This window comes from Electrona antarctica (assembly GCF_951216825.1).
Source record: "Electrona antarctica genome assembly, chromosome: 3".
Lineage (NCBI taxonomy): Eukaryota > Metazoa > Chordata > Actinopteri > Myctophiformes > Myctophidae > Electrona > Electrona antarctica.
Window position 1 is genome coordinate 41,860,549 of NC_136808.1, and position 19,547 is coordinate 41,880,095.

Sequence of the window (19,547 nt, forward strand, 5' to 3'; positions counted from 1 at the left end):
CTACAGGAATGGCTTATAAGCACATTATAATGCGCTATAATGCATTATAAAGACAACCTTAATATAAAGTGTTACCAAAAAGGATAATAATAATACAAAGGGGTGCTTCTCTGGGCGCAGATCTCCGCCAGGCCACGTTGTCTACCCAGGGCTGTGTCCGTTTTTGTTCTCACGGTGCAACTGTTTGCGATGCAGACTATGCGAATACAATGTGAAAAAAAATAAACTCATAACAAAAAAAAATCTTTTGGTTTTGCGTTTCTTAGATGACCCTCAATGTGGGATTAAAATTTGTAGATGGGACGTTCGTGATTTGTGGCAATGTTTGGAAGCCAAACCAAAAATCAGATGAATACATATTAGTCACAAGGACTCGACATAGTCAGATAATGAATGAAAACACAAAAGGGTAGAAATGTTGTCACAGACAGACGGGCAGGGGCAAAAACATAATCGCTGCCCCGGGCCGTTGTGGCCTGCCTGGGGCAGAGCTCTCGCTGTCTGCTTGCTGACCTCCCAGTGACAGTCTGGATTCTGGAACTACTACAAGGCACCCAGTGGTGACTGAGGGGACTAGCCGGTCAGGGAACCGTCTCCTCTACGACAGGCCGAGCTTGTGTGGGGCTGTTGTTGTAGCAGGAATGGTAAATTGGACTTGGGAGTGATGATGGGTCCTGACAGCGGCACAGTCCTGTGGCCATGAGCACAAAGTGCCTGGCTTACATAACCATCCCATTGTTACTTCCCTGTCACCCCCATTAAAAATTCATATGAACTGAAGTCATGCACCGCAGCAAATGGGTGGCTTTGCCAGGAACCAAAGTGAGAGTTTGACACACGAGGAGACAAAAATATACAAATAATCCAGTAAAAATGGACATTTCGAGCACCAAAGGGTGACACAATGGTCAACAGGGAAAGTAATGGCTCAGTGCAGTTAACAAATGCGCTGATCTGATTCTAGCCAGCGAGTCAGCTGTGCTGTTTGTAGAACATCACTGGAGGCACCACCAGGGCCAGGGGTGAGAGAGAAGATACACAGCAGCGTTTCACACCTAGAAGAATGTGCTATAGCACCTCGGCTAAATCTGTACACCAACCTTCACATCATGTGAGGATTTAGACAGCTATAAAATCCTGTCTTAAATTAACTCTCGGGAAGACTAAAATGACTATAAACTGTTCAAACCACTGGGTAAACTGCTATCGAGCTTTGAATGTTGATCTGTAAATTCTTAAGTAGTCTACTGTACTTGCTAACATGATACCGAGTCTGATTATGGAATTGAATGGTACATGGCATGCCAATGTCTCACACCAACACAAAACAATTTACAAAGCTATTCTAGCTCACGAGTGATTGTTGAGCATCGCCGACTGCTCCCGGCCCGAGCGAGTAGTCTTGCTTAGCCAGACGGCTGGATGGCCCCAACTATATCTGCCCAGCAGTATCTAAATTCATTGTTTGGGCTTTGACGGCAAGCGAAGGCAACCGTTGTCGGTGACAAAGTTAAACTTTTTTAGGACACGCCTTTCACGACACCCACAAGAAGTGGGGCCTGACAGACAGTGCAGCATGCTAGTGTGGGGAGTTTGAGCAGACTGCCGACCACATATTATAAAACAACTGTCCCCTATACAGGCCATGTTCAGGGCCTCTTCCTAGTGAAACCAGAGACGAGGGCATGGCTGCACGACAACCGAGTTATACATTCGATGAAGATACATGAAAGATCCAGAAGTGATGATGTCAGAATCTGATTGTCTAGTCCCCGTAGCACAGGCAAAACCTTTGCTTTATCACTGCAAGGCAGGACAATGTCAACCCAGATGAAAGGGAGGAAGGTGTCAATTAATAACCCGGTCGATGCCAATGAAATTTTGCAAACACACTCCCTGGATGCCAACGATGAACCTCTGAATTTTCCAGAATGGCCTGTTATAGCATCACCAGGAGGCCAACCTACTATAGGCTGAGGAATATATCCCACCCTTTTCACATTGGCCTGTTATAGTGCCACCAACAGGTGGATTTTTGCAAAACACATTTTTGGAACAAAATGCCTCAAATGATGAACGCAGCGTGCAATTTACGTGAAATATTTCACAGACTTTCCTACTAGGCTACGTTACAAACTATCTCTATAGTCATGTGTTCAAGACTGATCTGTCTGATATTTCATATTCCATCCTAATTGGCCAACATTGGCTTTCAAAGTTTGCAGGATTGACCCCTTTTGAACAAAAAGCCTCAAATCATGAACGCAGCGTGCAATTTACGTGAAATATTTCACAGACTTTCCTACTAGGCTGAGGAATAGGCTATAATCCACCCTTTTCACATTGGCCTGTTATAGTGCCACCAACAGGTGGATTTTAGCAAAACACATTTTTGTATGACAGATTGTTGCACTATGTGGTATAAACCAGTGGTTCCCAAATTGGGGTCCGGGGACCCCTAGGGGTCCTTGAGGGAGTTCCAGGAAGTCCCCAGCTAAATGATAGTTAGGAACCAAATGGACCCTTATGGCCTGGGTCTGTAACTCTGAGTGTACAAAATGGACCCTACTGTAACAGGTACATTTGTACAAGAGTTAAATTAACAATGATTTTACAATATAAATTGGGGGTCCCAGAGATAGAAATGCCATTAAATGGGGGGTCCGTAGACTAATGCATGTCAAACTGGGGGTCCTTTAAATTAAACAGGTTGAGAATCACTGCTATAGAGCTGTAAACATCTTCTCGACTTCTCTTTTGGGGGTCCCTGGCTGCCTGGCATATATTTTCAAATGGGGGTCCGCGGGCTAATTAGTGTCAATTTGGGGGTCCTTGACATGAAAAAGTTTGGGAACCACTGGTATAAACACTAATTATTTCAGCTGCTGGTTACTATACCTTCTGTGTTGGAATCTTGTTTTGGTCCCATATGATCCACGCACCTCCTGCAGCACGTTGTTTATATCACTCACGGAGTCACGGATCACGGATGAATACTTTCCCAGTCCTTAAGTTGTTGTTGTAACTGCATTCCCTTTTCTTTGCCGTGTTCTTAGTTTCTCCTCCATCAGCTCCATGTTTCTTTTGTCACAATTTTCGCTAACTTCGCTAACTTGTGCTGTGTTTCATGTGTTGTTTTGGTGGGCGTTCACTGAACTAGCGTGCCCGGGCTCAGGCCGGCTGTTTGATTGACAGCCAAATGAGGTAATCCTATCCTACCTATTACTCTGCACAGCCAGCCACACACACGCACAGCCACACACATGCACACGTTATCGGATGAAATTCAGCTTGGTTGCTAAAAGTTGCATGTTGAGCAATTTGAGTATTTAGCATAATATGTGACCTTAGCCTACCATTAAGAACCTGCAAAGGCAAAACAACTCTAAATTTCATCATTCTTTAAGTAGCATGTGACATGTCAAACTAGGGGGTTTTCATCATTCTGATTTCTGAATCCATTCCAAGCATTAGTTTTGCACAAAAAAACACTCCTTGGGCTAAAAGCGGCCTAGCCGAAGGAGTGTTTTTTTGTGCAAAACTAACGCTTGGAATGGATTCAGAATGATGAAAACCCCCTAGTTTGACACATCACATCATGCTACTTAAAGCATAATGAAATGTTTTCTTCAGAGCCCTCGATCCGTGCAAGTGGTTTCCTCACTTTAAGGTCAAGATGACCTATAACGAGCCCATGCAGGTATTTTATGTAGCCTGACTTAATTGCTTCTTTCAGGGCCACTTGACACAATTAACTCTGGTCAGGAGCACCGGTGCCTTCTCTACATGGTCAGGCAGATGTCATGTATGTGTTATGTCTAGGTCTGTTAAGAGTGAAAGTAAGTGCATAGTTCAGGCCAGGGCTATAATGAAGAGGAAGGGGTCGAGGGTGCCCTCCTGTAACACCAACTCTGTTGTTGTCTGGGGTCATCACCTTGGCTTGTACCATGTACACCTGGGCTATATGTACTCCTATAGCCCAGAGAAGGTTGGGAGGGACACCACATAAGCCTCGAGTATAAGATAGGAAAGAGGGGCTCTGTCCCTTGATCAAGTCAGAGTCAGATGATCTCCAGGCTGTCGTGCTTGAATTAGGCATAGTAAATTGATTGTTTTCTTTATCTTGAATTACCTTTGTTTGAAACACTACACACATTTTTTTATTCCTTGCTAGAAGAAAAATAAATCCGCATTATTTCAATCTTTGGTTTGCCATTCTCTGTGTACATAGCCCTCATCCAAAAGTATTAAAGCTTGTGACCAATAATTGGATCCATTGGAACAGGTTATTGTTTCTATTTCCTGAAGAGTTTTGGACATACAAGGTTTCCAACCGACAGCGACGATATGCACATGACTTGTTTTTAAATGGCCAAGTGATAAGGGTTGTGCAATCATGAAGGAGATGACAGACAGAATAGATAACGAATGATGGCCCTGAAGTGCGTCAGCCATGGAGAGTAAAAGTGAAACGCTGCCTCAGCACCATCTTCATAATACAGCTCCATCTAAAAAGAAATCACACCCGTGTGAACTGAGTGGTGCAGTGACGTCACACACTAACCATAGCAACCATGCTCACCTATACGTGGCCCCACGTACAGGTACACACATACATAGATACATAGATACAGACAAAGCTGGTTGTTGGAGTGGTTTGCACCACTCAAAAATAGAATATTGCGTAAAAGTAAATTTACTTCCATAATATATACTCAATTCATTGTGCATAAAGTGAAGTATTTAAAACCTTTTTTTGTTTTAATCTTGATGATTGTGCTACTGGAAAAGGAAGATCAGCATCAATAGGGTTAGGGTTAGGGTCAGTGCTGTAAAATATCATGGTTGTGTTGAGACTCTGGACTTGATAAAACACAGTGATGATTTAGGCCATGTTATCTGCTGGTGTTGGTCCACTGAGTGAAAACGGTTTCAACACAGCCATCTTTTTAGAGTACATTGTGCTTCAGTATGTTGACAAGCTTCATGGAGATGCTAATTTTCCTTTCCAGCTCGATTTGGCACCTGCCCACAGTGCCAAAACTACTAGTAACTGGTGTACACCACCAGTTACTAATGCATTTACGGCTGTTATCAAAACAAACCTGGGCTTCGATAACACCTCAACAGTGACAAAGGCTGATCACCTCCATGCCACGCCCCATTGATGAAATAATTTGTTCAAAAGTAGCCCAGACCAAGTATTGACTTACGTTAATATACTTTTCAGATGTTCGACATTTCTCGCTTTAAAAATATTTTTTTCTGTGGTCTCGTAAAATATTCTAATATTTTGAGATTAAACAAAAAAGGTTTTAAATACTTCACTTTATGCACAATGAATTGAGAATATATGAAAGTTTCACATTTTGAATTATATTAGGGAAGAAAATGAACTTTTACACAATATTCATTTTTTAGATAGAGCTGTAGATAAATACACAAACAGACAGAACAGAACTATTATTTCAGAACTTTTAGGGCAGTCTGAGAATTCGACCGTGGACAGGAACGAGCTGACTGCTCCTAGCCACCTACAGGACCTACAACATGTTAACTCTAGAGTGTGAAAATGGGTTAGAGCAGTTGTTTTCAACCAGTGGTCCTTGAGGAGGTTCCAGGTGGTCCCCAGCTAAATGGAGAGTTGGAAACCAAATGGTCCTGTATTGGATCTTTAACTCTTGAGAGTAAAATTAATTCTACGAGTAAGAGATAATTATTGTTGAACATAATGGACCTGGATGTGAAAAGGGTTGAAAACCACTGGTTTAGAGTAACTCTACTTGCAATAGCATGGGGACCCCGGCTAGGGACATAGCAGTGGTGGCCATTTTCTGGTTCCATCGTTCCAGAGTGAGACCCCATTTATGTTTTCATAGACATTTCCAAAAATATTTATATACACCGGTGATTATTTTGAGCCTAGAATCAAGCCATCCAGGATCCTAGTGAATCATGGCCATAAAACCTTTGATTCTGTGAAATAATTCTTTATATTTAATACTAACTTTAATAAAAATGTATGTTCTTCTGCTATTTGGGATGTTACAAACTGATTTGAGCTGTAAACTAAGCAGGAGTCTGGCTACTTGGATGGCACTGTGTGCTTTTGAAATAAACTACCTGCCTGCCTTGATTGCTTATATTTGCAAAACAGCACCCCCCTCTGCATTCAACACAGAGGTGCAGTTGATAGTCTGCACACACATTCAGAGACTCAGTGCAGATGTCGAGAGCCAGTCTAAACTCAATCCAAGTCTTTGGTTTAGTTCTGGACCTTAAAGATGCGTTCTCATAGGAGGTGAAGATACATGTACTTCGCGTCACTTCATTCACATGATTTGGGCCTCTGGGTTTATTCATGTGTGCACCCATTTGCCTATGCACACATGCTGACAATCACTGTGTACACATACTATTTGAACTCAAGCCAATATTCTACAATTGCCTCTATGTACTGTAAAGGTGGTTGCACACTGGCCGCGTTTTTCGGAAAACCAATGGAGAAACGCCACTAAAAATCCGAATTCTCATCCGATTCGCGTCCGGTGTGTGGAGACCTTAATCGTGCTGCATGGCAAAATAATTTTCGCCTTCAGTATGAACACACCTTCTGGCTTTCCTGTATACCTCCCATTTTTCATTCTTATTGTTGCTGCTGCTGCGACACCTTAATCTCACTCCAGGGATCAATGAGGGTTTGATACGAGGTTTGTTGGGCAGAATCCCCTTATCTCCATATTTAAACTGTTTTTTCGTAACGCTCTACTTGATCATACTACACCATCACACAAAAGCATCAGAAGTATGTTGTCTCTAGTATAAAGTCTGCTACGTTTTTGCAATTATTGAATTTGAATCCTGAAAAGTACTGTAACAGCTATGGATACTCGATGAAGTTCCCTCTGCCCATAATACCACTGTTGAGATGTCCATTTCCACGCTGTTCAGATGGAATGATTTATTCATAATCATGGTAGCATAATAAAACAATGAACATTTAAAGCACTGACAGTTAAACCCCAAAAGGCCTCTCCCAGCATGCACCAGCCCCCCCGCCCACCATTGGTCATGGACACCGACCACGTTCTGATCCAAAAGCAGTCATTTCCTCTTGCCTCCTTGACTTCCTTTGTTTTGTCGCCCAAACGCCAGTCACTTCCTTTTCCTTTTTTTAATTTATTTTTTTAAATCCTTTAAATATATTTTAATATAAAACAAGCCCACATATGATGAATCGACCATGTTTTGTTTGTGTGTGTGTGTGTGTGTTGCGTGTTAACTGCCCCAATCCCGCCCTCTCTCTCTCCTGCTCTGTCCTTGTTGCCGTGAAGACCATGGCAGTGGCGAATCAGTAGGTAGGAGGAGCCACAAAGCTGAGGTTGGAGGGGCGTTACATTTACCGGCTACGCCGCCTCTGTTCCCATTCACATTCTCCTTATGAACACATCAAGAACCCCGCCCCCATAAATAATCGTGTGTGTGTGTGGTGGTGGGGGGGGGGTGTAATGTAGACAGCACTAAGACAAATAAACCACCCCTTGGATTAAAAATTAAAAAAGAAAAAAAAAAAGACGTAAAAAAAAAAAGAATCAAAAGACAACAGTTTGACTGGAGGAGTTTTGGAGGCTTGGCAGGGGGTGGGGTGGGGGTAAATCTGGAGCTCTGTTGACTGGAGGCACTTTGGCACAGAACGAAGGCCCCACACGGAAACACTGGGAGGGGGAGGGGGGACCGCACAGGGGGTGCTGGATGGGAAGGGTGGGATGTGACGGAAAAGCATGCAGAGCCACTTGACAACAGAGATCCAGGAATGAAGGGCTCAGAGTGTGTGAGAGAGAGATAGAGGGGAAGAAATGGAGGGGGCAGAGTGATAGATTAATAGATAGAGCACCTGACAAATACGTGGAGGAAAAGGCCAGCCCCCCACCACCAATTATTTTCATGTCCAGGAGAGGAGGAGGAGAAAAGAAAAGCTATTGATCTTACGAGTGGCAGAAGAGGAGTATCTTGGACCGAGAGGAGTATCTTGGATTGAGAGAGAGTGAGAGAGAGGAGGGCGTGAACAGTCCAGCAAAAGGCTATACAACACAGGAAACCGTCCTTTAATGGAAGCAGAGGAGGCTTGACGGACAGCCGAGGGGAGGTGAGGGGAGATGGGGGGGCAGTATTGCAGTCCCACAGACCGACAACTTGGTCAGGTGGAGGTGTTGGTAGTGGTGGTCCTGAGGTGGACAGACAGGCAGGCCCCAGCCTCCACCGTCCTCTTCTTAATTCTTTCTGGGCTGTCTATGGCTGCGTTTGTCCTCCTCTTCACCCTCCTCCTCCTCCTCCCACCCTCCCTCCTCTTCACAGGTAGAGCTCCTTGGATCTGATATGCTGCAGCTTCTCCCTCAGCATGCGGAAGGAGGGCCGGACCACACAGTCCAGGGTCCAGCACTGCTTCATCAGGTCGTAGACCACCGGAGGGCAGCCGTCCGGGGCGTCCATCTTGTAGCCCTTCTCCACCCGCGGCACCACCTCTTTCAGGGGCTGGGGGAGGGAGAGGAGCACAAGCTGATTTAAATAATATAACATTACGATGAAAAAATATATATTTCAAGAAGTTTGATTTTCAAGTGGGCCCTGTTTCAGAAAAGTGATTTAAGCACAGCTCCCACAAACAGTGACACCTTCGAAGAAGAAGAAGAAGAAGAAGAAGTAGAAGAAGAAGTGAAAAAAACACAGCTCAACAACTTCTGTGGTGACCTGGTGGGGTAGTGCCACTACTGGTACTGCCTGAAGGTCGTAGAGGGTGCGCTGTGGCTGGCCAGTCGCTGTGATTGACAGTCTAAACCTAACCCTAAACCTAACCTCAGTAAAACTGAACAACCTCAGAGGTGACTAGATTAAGCCAGACTAAATCTAAATATAAGATTTAGAAACTTTTAGTAATTCTAGTAAGACTAAAACATAATTGCCCAGACTCCTCTTCAACAAAGATGGCGAAAGCAAACATTCTTTGTTCTGTACTTATACATACAATTGTATGGTACAAAACACTGTCCTTAAACCAGAAACCTAACCTTTTAACCTCAGTAAAACTAAACGCAGTGGCTGGGGGCGTTTCCAAAAACCCAGAAGAACGACAGAATCCGCTGAAGATCCCATCCTCGCCATGGACACTGACTACATGTTATTTCCTGGACTACATGTTGTCTCAGTAAGACAGCCCTCCCCCTATCCACAAGGAGCAGTGCACCAAAGCATTATGGGAAATGTAGTCCAGAAAGGAAGTGAGCTCAGTGGCCATGACATCAGAGACACTGGGCTGAGTGGCTCACTGCTAAAATCTAAAATATCTAAAACCACATTTTACACAAATAAAGACCCCCAGGAAAGTGTTCTAAATCTTCTAAATGTAAGAAGGGTGAAGTGTCCCTTTAAGCAAAAAGAGCTTGAAGATATGGTAGATGAGAACAGAGCAGACAATTTATTTGCGCTTCAAGACGAGGGCATGTCAGACTGAGTAGAGGAGGGATATACAGTTTGTTCTATAAACATAGGAGGTCTGCCAAGCATCTAATATACTCTTTGCTCGTTTTAAATCACCTTGCACTGCATTTCTACAATGAAGCCTGCCCTCTACTGGTGTTGTGAGGTCAGGACAGTCATTAACCATAATCACATTTGGGCCGACTTTCAAATTTGTCATGGACCACCACCTTCTTTACTTTGCTTTGGAGAGGTGAGAGGTTTTGATGAACGACTTACTTTCTTTGTTCTTAGCTGTAAAAGTACATCATTTTTTACCTCATCCTTCTGTTGTTTTAACATTGTGTTTTTATCGTTTTGCTTCTAGATTCTTTCAGTGTGCAAATGAGCCAAAAAGAACAGCGGTGAGAGTACATTTTGCCAGCACAACAAAAGGGGCAGTTTATTAGGACAGGACATCATTAGTTTCCAGTTCCACATAGATGTTAGAGAGCCACAGCTAAGATTACTTACTATTCTAGGGTAAGGCACACGCCCAAAAGAGTAGATCTCCCAAAGCAGTATTCCGTAGCTCCACACATCAGACTTGGTGGAAAACCTCTGTGGGATATGACAAGACATCACAAATTCACACTGGGGGAAGAGTAGCTTCTTTCATCAAATAGATGGTCATCTTCTAACTTCATTATATTCATCAATCAAGCAGCATTAGCAAATTGCAGACAGTGATATGTTTTAGTATTCAAGAGTTTACCACACAGGATAACAAAATGAGTCAAAGACCACACGTACATTCAAAGGAAATAGCAGATCTACAAGCTCATAACACATTGTGAGCTTGTATATCGGCTCTTTTTGGTAGAGATTTGATGTAGGGGACCAAGTATAGAACCTTGCTGAACCCTGTTCAATGAAAAAAAAAAATATATATATATATATATATATATATATTTTTTTATTATTATTATTATTTTTTTCATTGATAGTATCAAGTGAAGCCTGACAGGAAAGAGGGAGAGAGAGAGAAGGGGAGAGACATGTAGCAAAGGTAGTCAAGAACGGGACTGGAACATGCAACATGCTGTCAGGCCAGAGCCTATATGTGGCATGCGCCTGGACCACTTGGCCAGCGGGCGCCCTGAAATATATAGGGTTTTAAGTGGTCAACTTGGCCCACTGATGATGGGCTGATGCTATGTGGTATTTCTTGGATCCATCTAGTACCCTGTCCCCGGGGATGTTACAGCAAACCCAAACAATGATAAAGCAGCTGAGGGGTCTCATTGGGACAGGCTTCAAGCTCACTCTTGAGCAAGGATAGATTCAAAAGCATTTATTATCTAGACAGAACCATCATATAATAAAATTAAAAACAAATAAAAAGCCACCAAAATGATAAACAGCTACTGTCAAATACCCAGGTCTGTCAAGTCCCATCTCCTCTCACCTTCTCTCGGAGGGCTTCGGGGGAGGTCCATTTGACGGGCAGTTTGGCAGTGTCCTGTACAGAAGAGGCCTCCTTGGTCAGGCCAAAGTCGCTGACCTTGGCAATGTTGTCATCGGATACGAGCACGTTGCGGGCCGCCAGGTCCCTGTGGACAAAGTTGTTGACCTCCAGGTACTCCATGGCCTCACACACATCACTGAAACACACATGGAATTCACATGCATTAGTAACATAACATGTGAATGTTTACCTTTATAATGTGGCTAAAAGTGCTTTACGAGCAGCACTAGGACACACAAATATAAAGAGAAGGTGAAATGGAGAAAACACAGCCAAGAAATAACGTTAAAACATTAAAATGACCACATCACTGTTGTGTTGTATGCCTCCGCCAACTACACTTACAGTTTGAGTTTTATAATGCATGTCAAGTATCTCTGTGTCCTTTTTAAAACTCAAGTTGAAAACCTAATGAGATTTAGCATGATTTTGTTTTTAATGTACTTAAGAGTGTCTGTCTGGTGAAGGACACTTACAGAGAGAACTTCAGTAGGCAGTCTCCATCCAGGACAGTTCGTCCTCGGGAGCGCAGGTAGTCGACCAGACTGCCCTGTGGAGGACAGGGACACAACATCATTAACACAGGAACAGACTGCCCTATAGTGGGGACAGGGACACAACATTAACACTGTGGAGGACAGGGACACAACATCATTAACACAGGAACAGACTGCCCTGTAGTGGGGACAGGGACACAACATTAACACAGGAACAGACTGCCCTGTGGAGGACAGGGATACAACATTAACACAGGAACAGACTGCCCTGTGGAGGGGACAGGGACACAACATTAACACAGGAACAGTTAGGGTGAAAAAGACATTTAAGGTGAATCTAGCCTAGAAACCCGGCTAGATGTAAGACGAAAGAGGGTAGAAAGATGACCGAAAATAATAATACAACTAGTAAGCAAGAGTGGACGATATACACTGGTATGCTGACGATGCATTGGAAATTACACTATGATTGTAAATGTGCAAGTCAAGAGCAGTGTAAGCAGTTTGTGTTTTGAAACGCTGGCTCTTATTGCACACACAGCAAATAAGTCGACTTCAAGTTGAAGGAGAGAAAAACAAGTGGGGATTGGAGGGTGGAAGATTCTGGTTCAGATACTGAACACAGCCCACTGGGACAGGGCTCTCAGCAGGATGCATACTACTCATTCCCATCCACATCACATCCAGTTTACGGTCTACACCAAAAATAGCAGAGCACTGTGAGCCTGTAGATCTGCTATTTTTGGCTAATGTTTCCCCCAGAATATGGATGCTGGGGTTCAAGTGGTTAAACCCTACTACATATACTTTGATGTATGACCAATAGCCTCACAATTAGCTCACAACGCGATGTTGAGCTATTAGGGACACCAGGTTGAAAGTAGTTAGCCAGGGGCCCAGGGTTCAAAAGTGAGTCAATTGTTCTAAGGTTGTGGACAGAATACATTAGTAGGGAGAGATACTGTTGTGATATTGTGTTGTTTTGTACACTGGGTCCTGTATTGTTTTTGCAAATGTATAAGAATTAGCAAATCCATTAGATTTGAAACAGGTGGAGACGAGTTGTCGGCGACGGAGAAGTGGTCAGACCTTGGCCATGTATTCTGTAACGATGTAGAGGCTGCCTCTCTCCTCCACGATCACCCCAAGTAACTGGACCAGGTTGTTGTGCCTCAGCTGCCTGTGTGGGTGGGGCAGACAGAGAGGGATCACAATAGCATGTTATGGGTGTTTGTTTTGCAACCGTAATCACAGAAATACACATACATATCTCGGGGGATAACTGTAAAGAGGGAGTAATCATAGGTTACAAACTGACATTTCAAAATGGGAAGCAAGTATTTTAATCGAGTGAATTCAAGAATATGTTAAATAATAGGGCTGTGAATCTTTGGGTGTCCCACGATTCGATTCGATTCCGATTCTTGGGGTCACGGTTCGATTCAAAATCAAAATAAAAAAAGTTCAAAAGCATTTTTTTTCCAGATTCAAAACGATTCTCTATTCAAAATGATTCTCGATTCAATACATAGGATTTCATCACAATCTACTCCAGCCAACTGAAGTGACTATACTACAGTAACTTGAAAATTACTGAAGACATGATGTTTACTGTGATTAGGGTAAGCTTACAACCAGAAACAAAATCTAAATACATATATATTTTTTCTTTCGATTTTTGGAAATTATGAATCGATTTTGAATCGTTCATAACGGGAATCGCGACACCTTCATAGTAGAATCCTCTGACCCCTTCCTTACTTTTTCTGCAAATATACCTTCTGATTCTACTGAGCTTTACTCCAATATGTTTTGCATTTGTATCATTAGACCCTCCAGGAAAACATGATTATACAAATGCAAAATTCAATGCATATTCAGCCAAATGGCACAGATTATGTAAAAACTAAATCCCATGGAAGCAGATATGAACAATAACATTTTAAATCCCTTTAGAGAGTAAAACCAGATAAATAATCCAGAGTTTAGCATAGTAGTTCACTTTAGCAATGACATATGGTATTTGTTTCTTGCCTTGCCATAATTGAAAGGCAGAGCATTGAAACAAAGGTTTGCTATTTTGCCTTGAAAATAACGAAATGTAGACAAAATTATGATTTATGTTTTGCATAGCTAACTCACTCAAGGACCCATAACTTAATGTTTTTGACAGTCGTCCCCCATCTTAAAAGAAATTGTGCCAGGGATCCCCCATACAAACAATTTTCAAGATTATTTTGAAAATAGCAGTTGATTTTTTTTAACAACACACATCTTGTATGGGGGATCCATTTGTGTTCTTCTGTTTGTCCAGTCGTTTTAGCTTTTTATGTGTCACATTATGCTGTTGTAACGCTTCAATTTCCCCTCTGGGATTAATAAAGTATATCTCATCTCATCTCATCTACATGCTAACAACGTCTCGCATCAAATAGACAATGTATTGTATATTATGATTAAAGTTGTTAAATTGATTTTCATTATATTTATTACTTTTGCTGGGGACCTCTGGAACCCCCTAGCATAACCTTAGACCGTACTGCCTGTACTGTTAGTATAAAAGTATAAAATAATCAGCCAATGCAACAGAAATGCATGCCCAGCGTCACTCATCCAAAGCTTACGTCATGACAGAAGCCTCAGCGATGAATGCCTGAGCAGTAGCATCATTCTTGATGCACTTCACCGCCACCTTGGTCCCTCGGTAGTCGCCTACCATCACATCTGACAGGAAAAATCACGCACAGAATTTTAGATGTGCATTTATTTATTGATAATGTTATCCGTGTACCTAGAGCAAATCAAGGTGACCATATTCGGCCAATGTTGGTGTAGTACATAAAAGACTATATGGTTAAAGCCGAGTCATGGAGACATGAGCGTGATGACATGACTGTCAGACGTACTGACATGAGTGTCAGAGGTCCTCCCAATTTTCATATATAGGATAGGATATATGACATACTGTACCACTGACATCACAGGATGGCCACGTGTAGCCACACTGTTAACATGTGGATCTCAAGATCCATGTTTTTTATTTGACTGTAAAGTATTGTACAACATGTCGACCAGGTCCTCAGCTCAGCTCCTCACCTCCAAACTCTCCTTTGCCGATGGTCTGCTGTAGTTTTAGCTCTTTTCTGTTGAGAGCCCAGCCACCTAGAAACACAAGAAACACGAGCAAATAAAAAACAGATAGATGTCTATGCTACATGGTGATATCATTTATCAGAATACTACTGAAGCTCATCTCCATTCATTGAATGTTGTGTACAATAGTATCTGTAGATTTGTCTTGAGGTGTCCCTACCAGACACACCACTGTGTCATGTATGATACCTTAAATTGGTTGCTTTTCATTTTTACGTGCATTTACTTTAATTATCCATCATATTTAAAACAGTTATTAGTTACATATAACTCTAGATACCCTCTTAGACATACTCAACAACTTTATTTTTCTGTACCCACAACATCTAATGAAATTGGGAGACGTGCTTTTCAGTTTAAAGCTTCATCGGATTGGAACAACTTGACATCATTTAACATTTTCAAGGCTTCTTTGCTTGTAAACCTGAAACCCATTTGTACTTGTTTTTGATGTGTGTACTTTAATGCTTGATTATTCTTTTTCTTTTTATCTTTATCTTTATTATTTTCATTATTAGTATCACTATTATTAGTATTTTGTTAGGTGTTTCAGTGCAGTTGCTTCTGGTCTTGATGTAGTGTTTGAGTGGTTTGGAGAGCATCTATGTTTTGTTAAGTGTATTGTTCTGTGTCGACATGTTTAATGTATTGTTTTGTCTATGTACTGTATTCATTGTGTTGTGCCCGAGGACCCCCTCTAAAACGAGATGATACATCTCAAGGGGCTATCCTCTAAAGGAAATAACATTTCAATATATACAAGTTAGCTAAAGGCAATAACACTTAACATTTCTCTGCTCCTTAAGTATGAGAATCTGCTGTTTTCACAATGAATTTCCCTTGGTTGAATGCAGAAGAAATGATATCAAACAAAGTGACAGAGGATAATACTTAAAGGTTTATTACCTCAGTTATTGCTTTGAGTGTTACACGATGATAATTTATCACAGAGCTTACTTCATCTTCTCAACAAATCTGAGTATGCAACATTTAATGAAGCATATGTGACTGATGACCATTGATTGTTTGAAAGGGTACACAACACTCGCATCTCACTTTTGTCGTTGTTTGACACTTGTCACGCAAAGGGTAAATTGACATTTAGGTCAATTGACATTTTATTTCTGCCATTATTGTGCATTTCAAACATGGATCATTCCAGCTGTGTGTTACCCGAATTACACCTGAATTAAGATTTTAAAGCCAAACCTCAGAGCTGGTTTGGGTGATCATAACTTGGAACACATCTCGATTCTCGGGTGCTTTCAAACTGGAATTACTGTATGTATTCCAAGTGTTGTTCAACAACAAAGCAGAATCCCAGGTGATCTCATTAGAGCACATAATTCAGGTCAATTCAGTCACATGATGAGGCCATTTGTAAAAGGGGTCCTTTGATGTTGGGAGCTAGATAAGATAGATAAGATAGGTCTTGTGTCTGGTGGGGATGATCTTTACCCAGACAGTCAGCACAGCAGTGTCTCTGAGTGAGATTAATAACCCTTAGCCTATTCGTGGTGGTAGGACAATAGCACACTGTTAAAAGAGGATGGATGAGTGAGAGTGTGGTCCCGAGTGAGAGAGAGTGTGTGTGTGTGTGTGTGTGTGTGTGTGTGTGTGTGTGTGTGTGTGTGTGTCCATGTGCTGCACTGGGTGATCTTGGTATGTGTGTCCTTACTCCTGGAGAACTCATCCTGCGCTGCCACTGTTCCCTCCATTAGCTTAGGTTTCATCAGCCTTGTGCACAGCCCATCAGCATCTTTGGTGTAATGCTGGAGAGGGAGGGAGGGAGGGAGGGAGAGAGAGAGAGAGACAGGGAGGGAGAGAGAGACAGAGAGAGAGAGAGAGAGAGAGAGAGAGCAAATCAATATTAATTGAGGACAACACATAAAAGTAAAGTAACAATTCACACTTGTGTGAAGCGAGGGGCGCTCTTATCATCCTACATCACATTCAGTGCTCAGCCAATCAAATCATCACAAATGTCATTCCGGACAATCACTTTTGGGGTCTTCACTTTTCTGCCTTCACTTTTTATCCTCAATATGTACTTTGCTATGGGGCGATCAGCCAATCAAATCACCGTGTTTGTGTTCACACAATCAGACAAAGCTGGGTATAGGAGGGACTAGCACCCCTCAAAACCTTATTTCTACTATGGTCTTCAAAAGTGCCTGACGGAAGGGTAACCGGAACATGATTACAATAAATTCTAATACAGCATATAAAAATAGAAATGTGTTATTTGTCAATAAATTATGTTTCTGCTAATTGTTGATTTAGGAGAGTGGATGGTCTAGTCTAGCTTCTGCTGATGTGTAGGTTTCTAACCACCTACCGTAGCTACGTAGTACGCACCAGAACATAAACCTACTGTAGGTAGTACGCACCAGAACAAAAACATGTTGCACAATGAGAACACAAGTGGAGAGTCATGTGTGAACAATGGTGTCTTAGACAGAGGCAGAGAGAGAACCAGATAAACAGCTAAACTCAGCAGTGTGCACTGAATTAACAAAAGCAACCACCTCAACCCTGATGTCCCTAATTTGGGCACATAAGCAACTTTATCAAAATGTCTCAACATTAAAAAAAGAAAAGAAAAAGAAAAAAATAGGAATTTGTTAATTTTGGTGTTTTAAAAAATAGCTAAATAGCCAATTTATAAGCTCATACGATTGGCTATTAGTATTTTCATTATTTGTCGTACGGCAAATTATATACAGGGCTTAAGTGCTTAAATAAGACGTTCCATAACAGGATAGAACCACAAAGTGCTGCTCTTCCATTGAATTCACCACAGCTCGGGAGGAGGAGAGGAGGGGAGGGGATGATGATGATGAGAGCTGAATGTGGGAACCAGCAGGAGAGGAGTGGTGTGTGGGTGTGGGAGAGGTCACGGAGGCTGACCTTTGACCCCCCCAGACACACAGCAACAAACAAAAGCTGCTGCTGTCAATAGCAGCTCACCTCCCAAGTCAGCAGGAGTCAAGTGCAATCCTCCACACTGGCTGTTGTCAAACTTTATTTACACTCAAAGAGTCTTTTCACATGCCCTGCCCTCCTACAACAGGCGGTCACCACCAAGTAATAGCCCTCTCCCCTCCTCCCCCGGGAGGTGGGGTACAGTTTCAGTGTAGCCCAAGGACACTCCAGCATGGCCGACCCCTTGGTGGCTGCATTTATCATATATAGCAGTTCTTAAATGTCTGAGTAAAAACCTTCCCTCTCCTAGTGATACTCTATTGATTTTTATTGATCGATTCTTTCCCTCCTCTGCAGGGAGATGAGCTAATGCCCACAGAGCACTAGGTGGTGGTGTTAACATTTGGATTGTTCATTTAACTCTATAAGAGTGTACAAAATGAATGGATCCATTGCCATGTAGCAATTCAGGAGGCATCCTTCCTCAAGGACACACTTAGGCAGGGGATCAAATATTTGGGACCTTCACATTTGAGTCGCTTAGCTGATGCTCTGACCCAGAGTGACACAGAGATACATTTAGATGAGAGTCTAGCTCCAGGACACTGGGACCGGACAGATGGGCACAGTGGGGATCCAACTTTAGGACTGTTTCTGCTCCTGGGACAGTCGGGTCTATACACCGGATGAGGCAGACAGCTGAGCTCTCTGGGGAATCAACCTGTACAACTGCTAAATGGCTGGAATAAGTTGTGTAACTGAACTGGCAAAATATGGACACCAGTTGAAAGTAGATAATCAAAAGGAGAAATCAACGACCGCAGAGGTTGTGGGTTCGAATCCACCGTGATGCATCCAGTCTACGCGACCGTTGTTCACGGGGATTGGAGGGTGATAGCTTTCACTGCATGTAATCCTATGGATTGGGGCGGGCACCAGGCAGCAGGGACTGTTGGGCGGGCCGCGTGAGTAGTAGGACAAAGGCTCTACGTCTGACTGGTAGGTGAGTCAGTATAGGATACAGCAGTGACAACTGACAACACAGAAATGTGTGTGTGGAGGAGTCAATTGGCATAACGATTAAATCGTGGAAAAAAGCGGGTAAAAATATGAACACAAATGGCATGCATATGCTATATGCTGGAAATACAATACACATGCCATTGTTACACTGCAACTCCCATGCCTACATTGTATATTTTACTGGTCCTGTAAGCTCGTCTAGATATTTGGGAGTGGCATTTGTGTTTGGTGTAAATTCACCCTCTATCCAATTGTATCTCATCATCAGTAGTGGACTGGACTAGGCACCATGATGTGGTACAGTCCTGACCAGCAGAGGGCAGCAGAGTGAAGGAAGTGCGGTGAGATAACAACATTGAAAGGCAGCTCAAGAGACAGTCTTGTCAGCACATGAACAACTAGACCTTCTCTGACTGTTCCAGTGCATTCTTCACAGCTCCAGTCATTTCACCCCGTCATTAAATAGTTTCACAGGACATTCGAGAACAACTACGTACATTCAGTGCACGGAATATTGGGAAGCACAGATTAACTTTCACAACTCTGTAATGTCTTGATGCTTATAAATCCTCCCTGAACACCACACCTCTTCTTCTATAAAATATTAAGACTATTTGGACAATATTGAATTATCCTGAACAATCATGTCTCAACTGCTACAAGGCCTCCTTTAATCTGTTTGCTGCAGTGCTTCATGGCTGAAACCAAAATCTCCTTGTTTCTTAGTGTTAATTTCTTTATATTGTTATTTCTTCTCTTAGTTAATATATTATTACGTTTAGGATGTTGCTTTATTTCTTTTTTCCCTTTGTGTGTGTGTTTCTCTGTGTGTGTGTGTGTGTGTGTGTGTGTGTGTGTGTGTGTGTGCGTATACACACAAGCTAACCACGTCCCTTTTTAGCGTCCCTTTTCTGGTCATGTCATAATAGGTAAAAACTGAAAAGTCTACAAAAATAGCAGATCTACAA

The 19,547-nt window shown here is 42.4% G+C and overlaps 1 protein-coding gene across 2 annotated transcripts in view; it reads right to left on the reverse strand.

The window, feature by feature from the left end:
* Positions 1 to 6,946: 6,946 nt before the first annotated feature.
* The window catches only part of cskl (c-src tyrosine kinase-like), a 72,857-nt gene continuing 60,256 nt past the window's right edge, over positions 6,947 to 19,547 (reverse strand). For both annotated transcript variants that reach the window (XM_079496635.1, XM_079496634.1), the window contains 8 exons: positions 16,310 to 16,403; positions 14,575 to 14,640; positions 14,103 to 14,202; positions 12,568 to 12,658; positions 11,458 to 11,531; positions 10,922 to 11,117; positions 9,988 to 10,074; positions 6,947 to 8,532 (listed from right to left, as the gene is read on the reverse strand). In XM_079496635.1, coding sequence (XP_079352761.1) covers positions 8,350 to 8,532; positions 9,988 to 10,074; positions 10,922 to 11,117; positions 11,458 to 11,531; positions 12,568 to 12,658; positions 14,103 to 14,202; positions 14,575 to 14,640; positions 16,310 to 16,403 — 891 coding nt within the window. In that variant the 3' untranslated portion in view covers positions 6,947 to 8,349. The remainder of the gene's footprint in view (positions 8,533 to 9,987; positions 10,075 to 10,921; positions 11,118 to 11,457; positions 11,532 to 12,567; positions 12,659 to 14,102; positions 14,203 to 14,574; positions 14,641 to 16,309; positions 16,404 to 19,547) is intronic.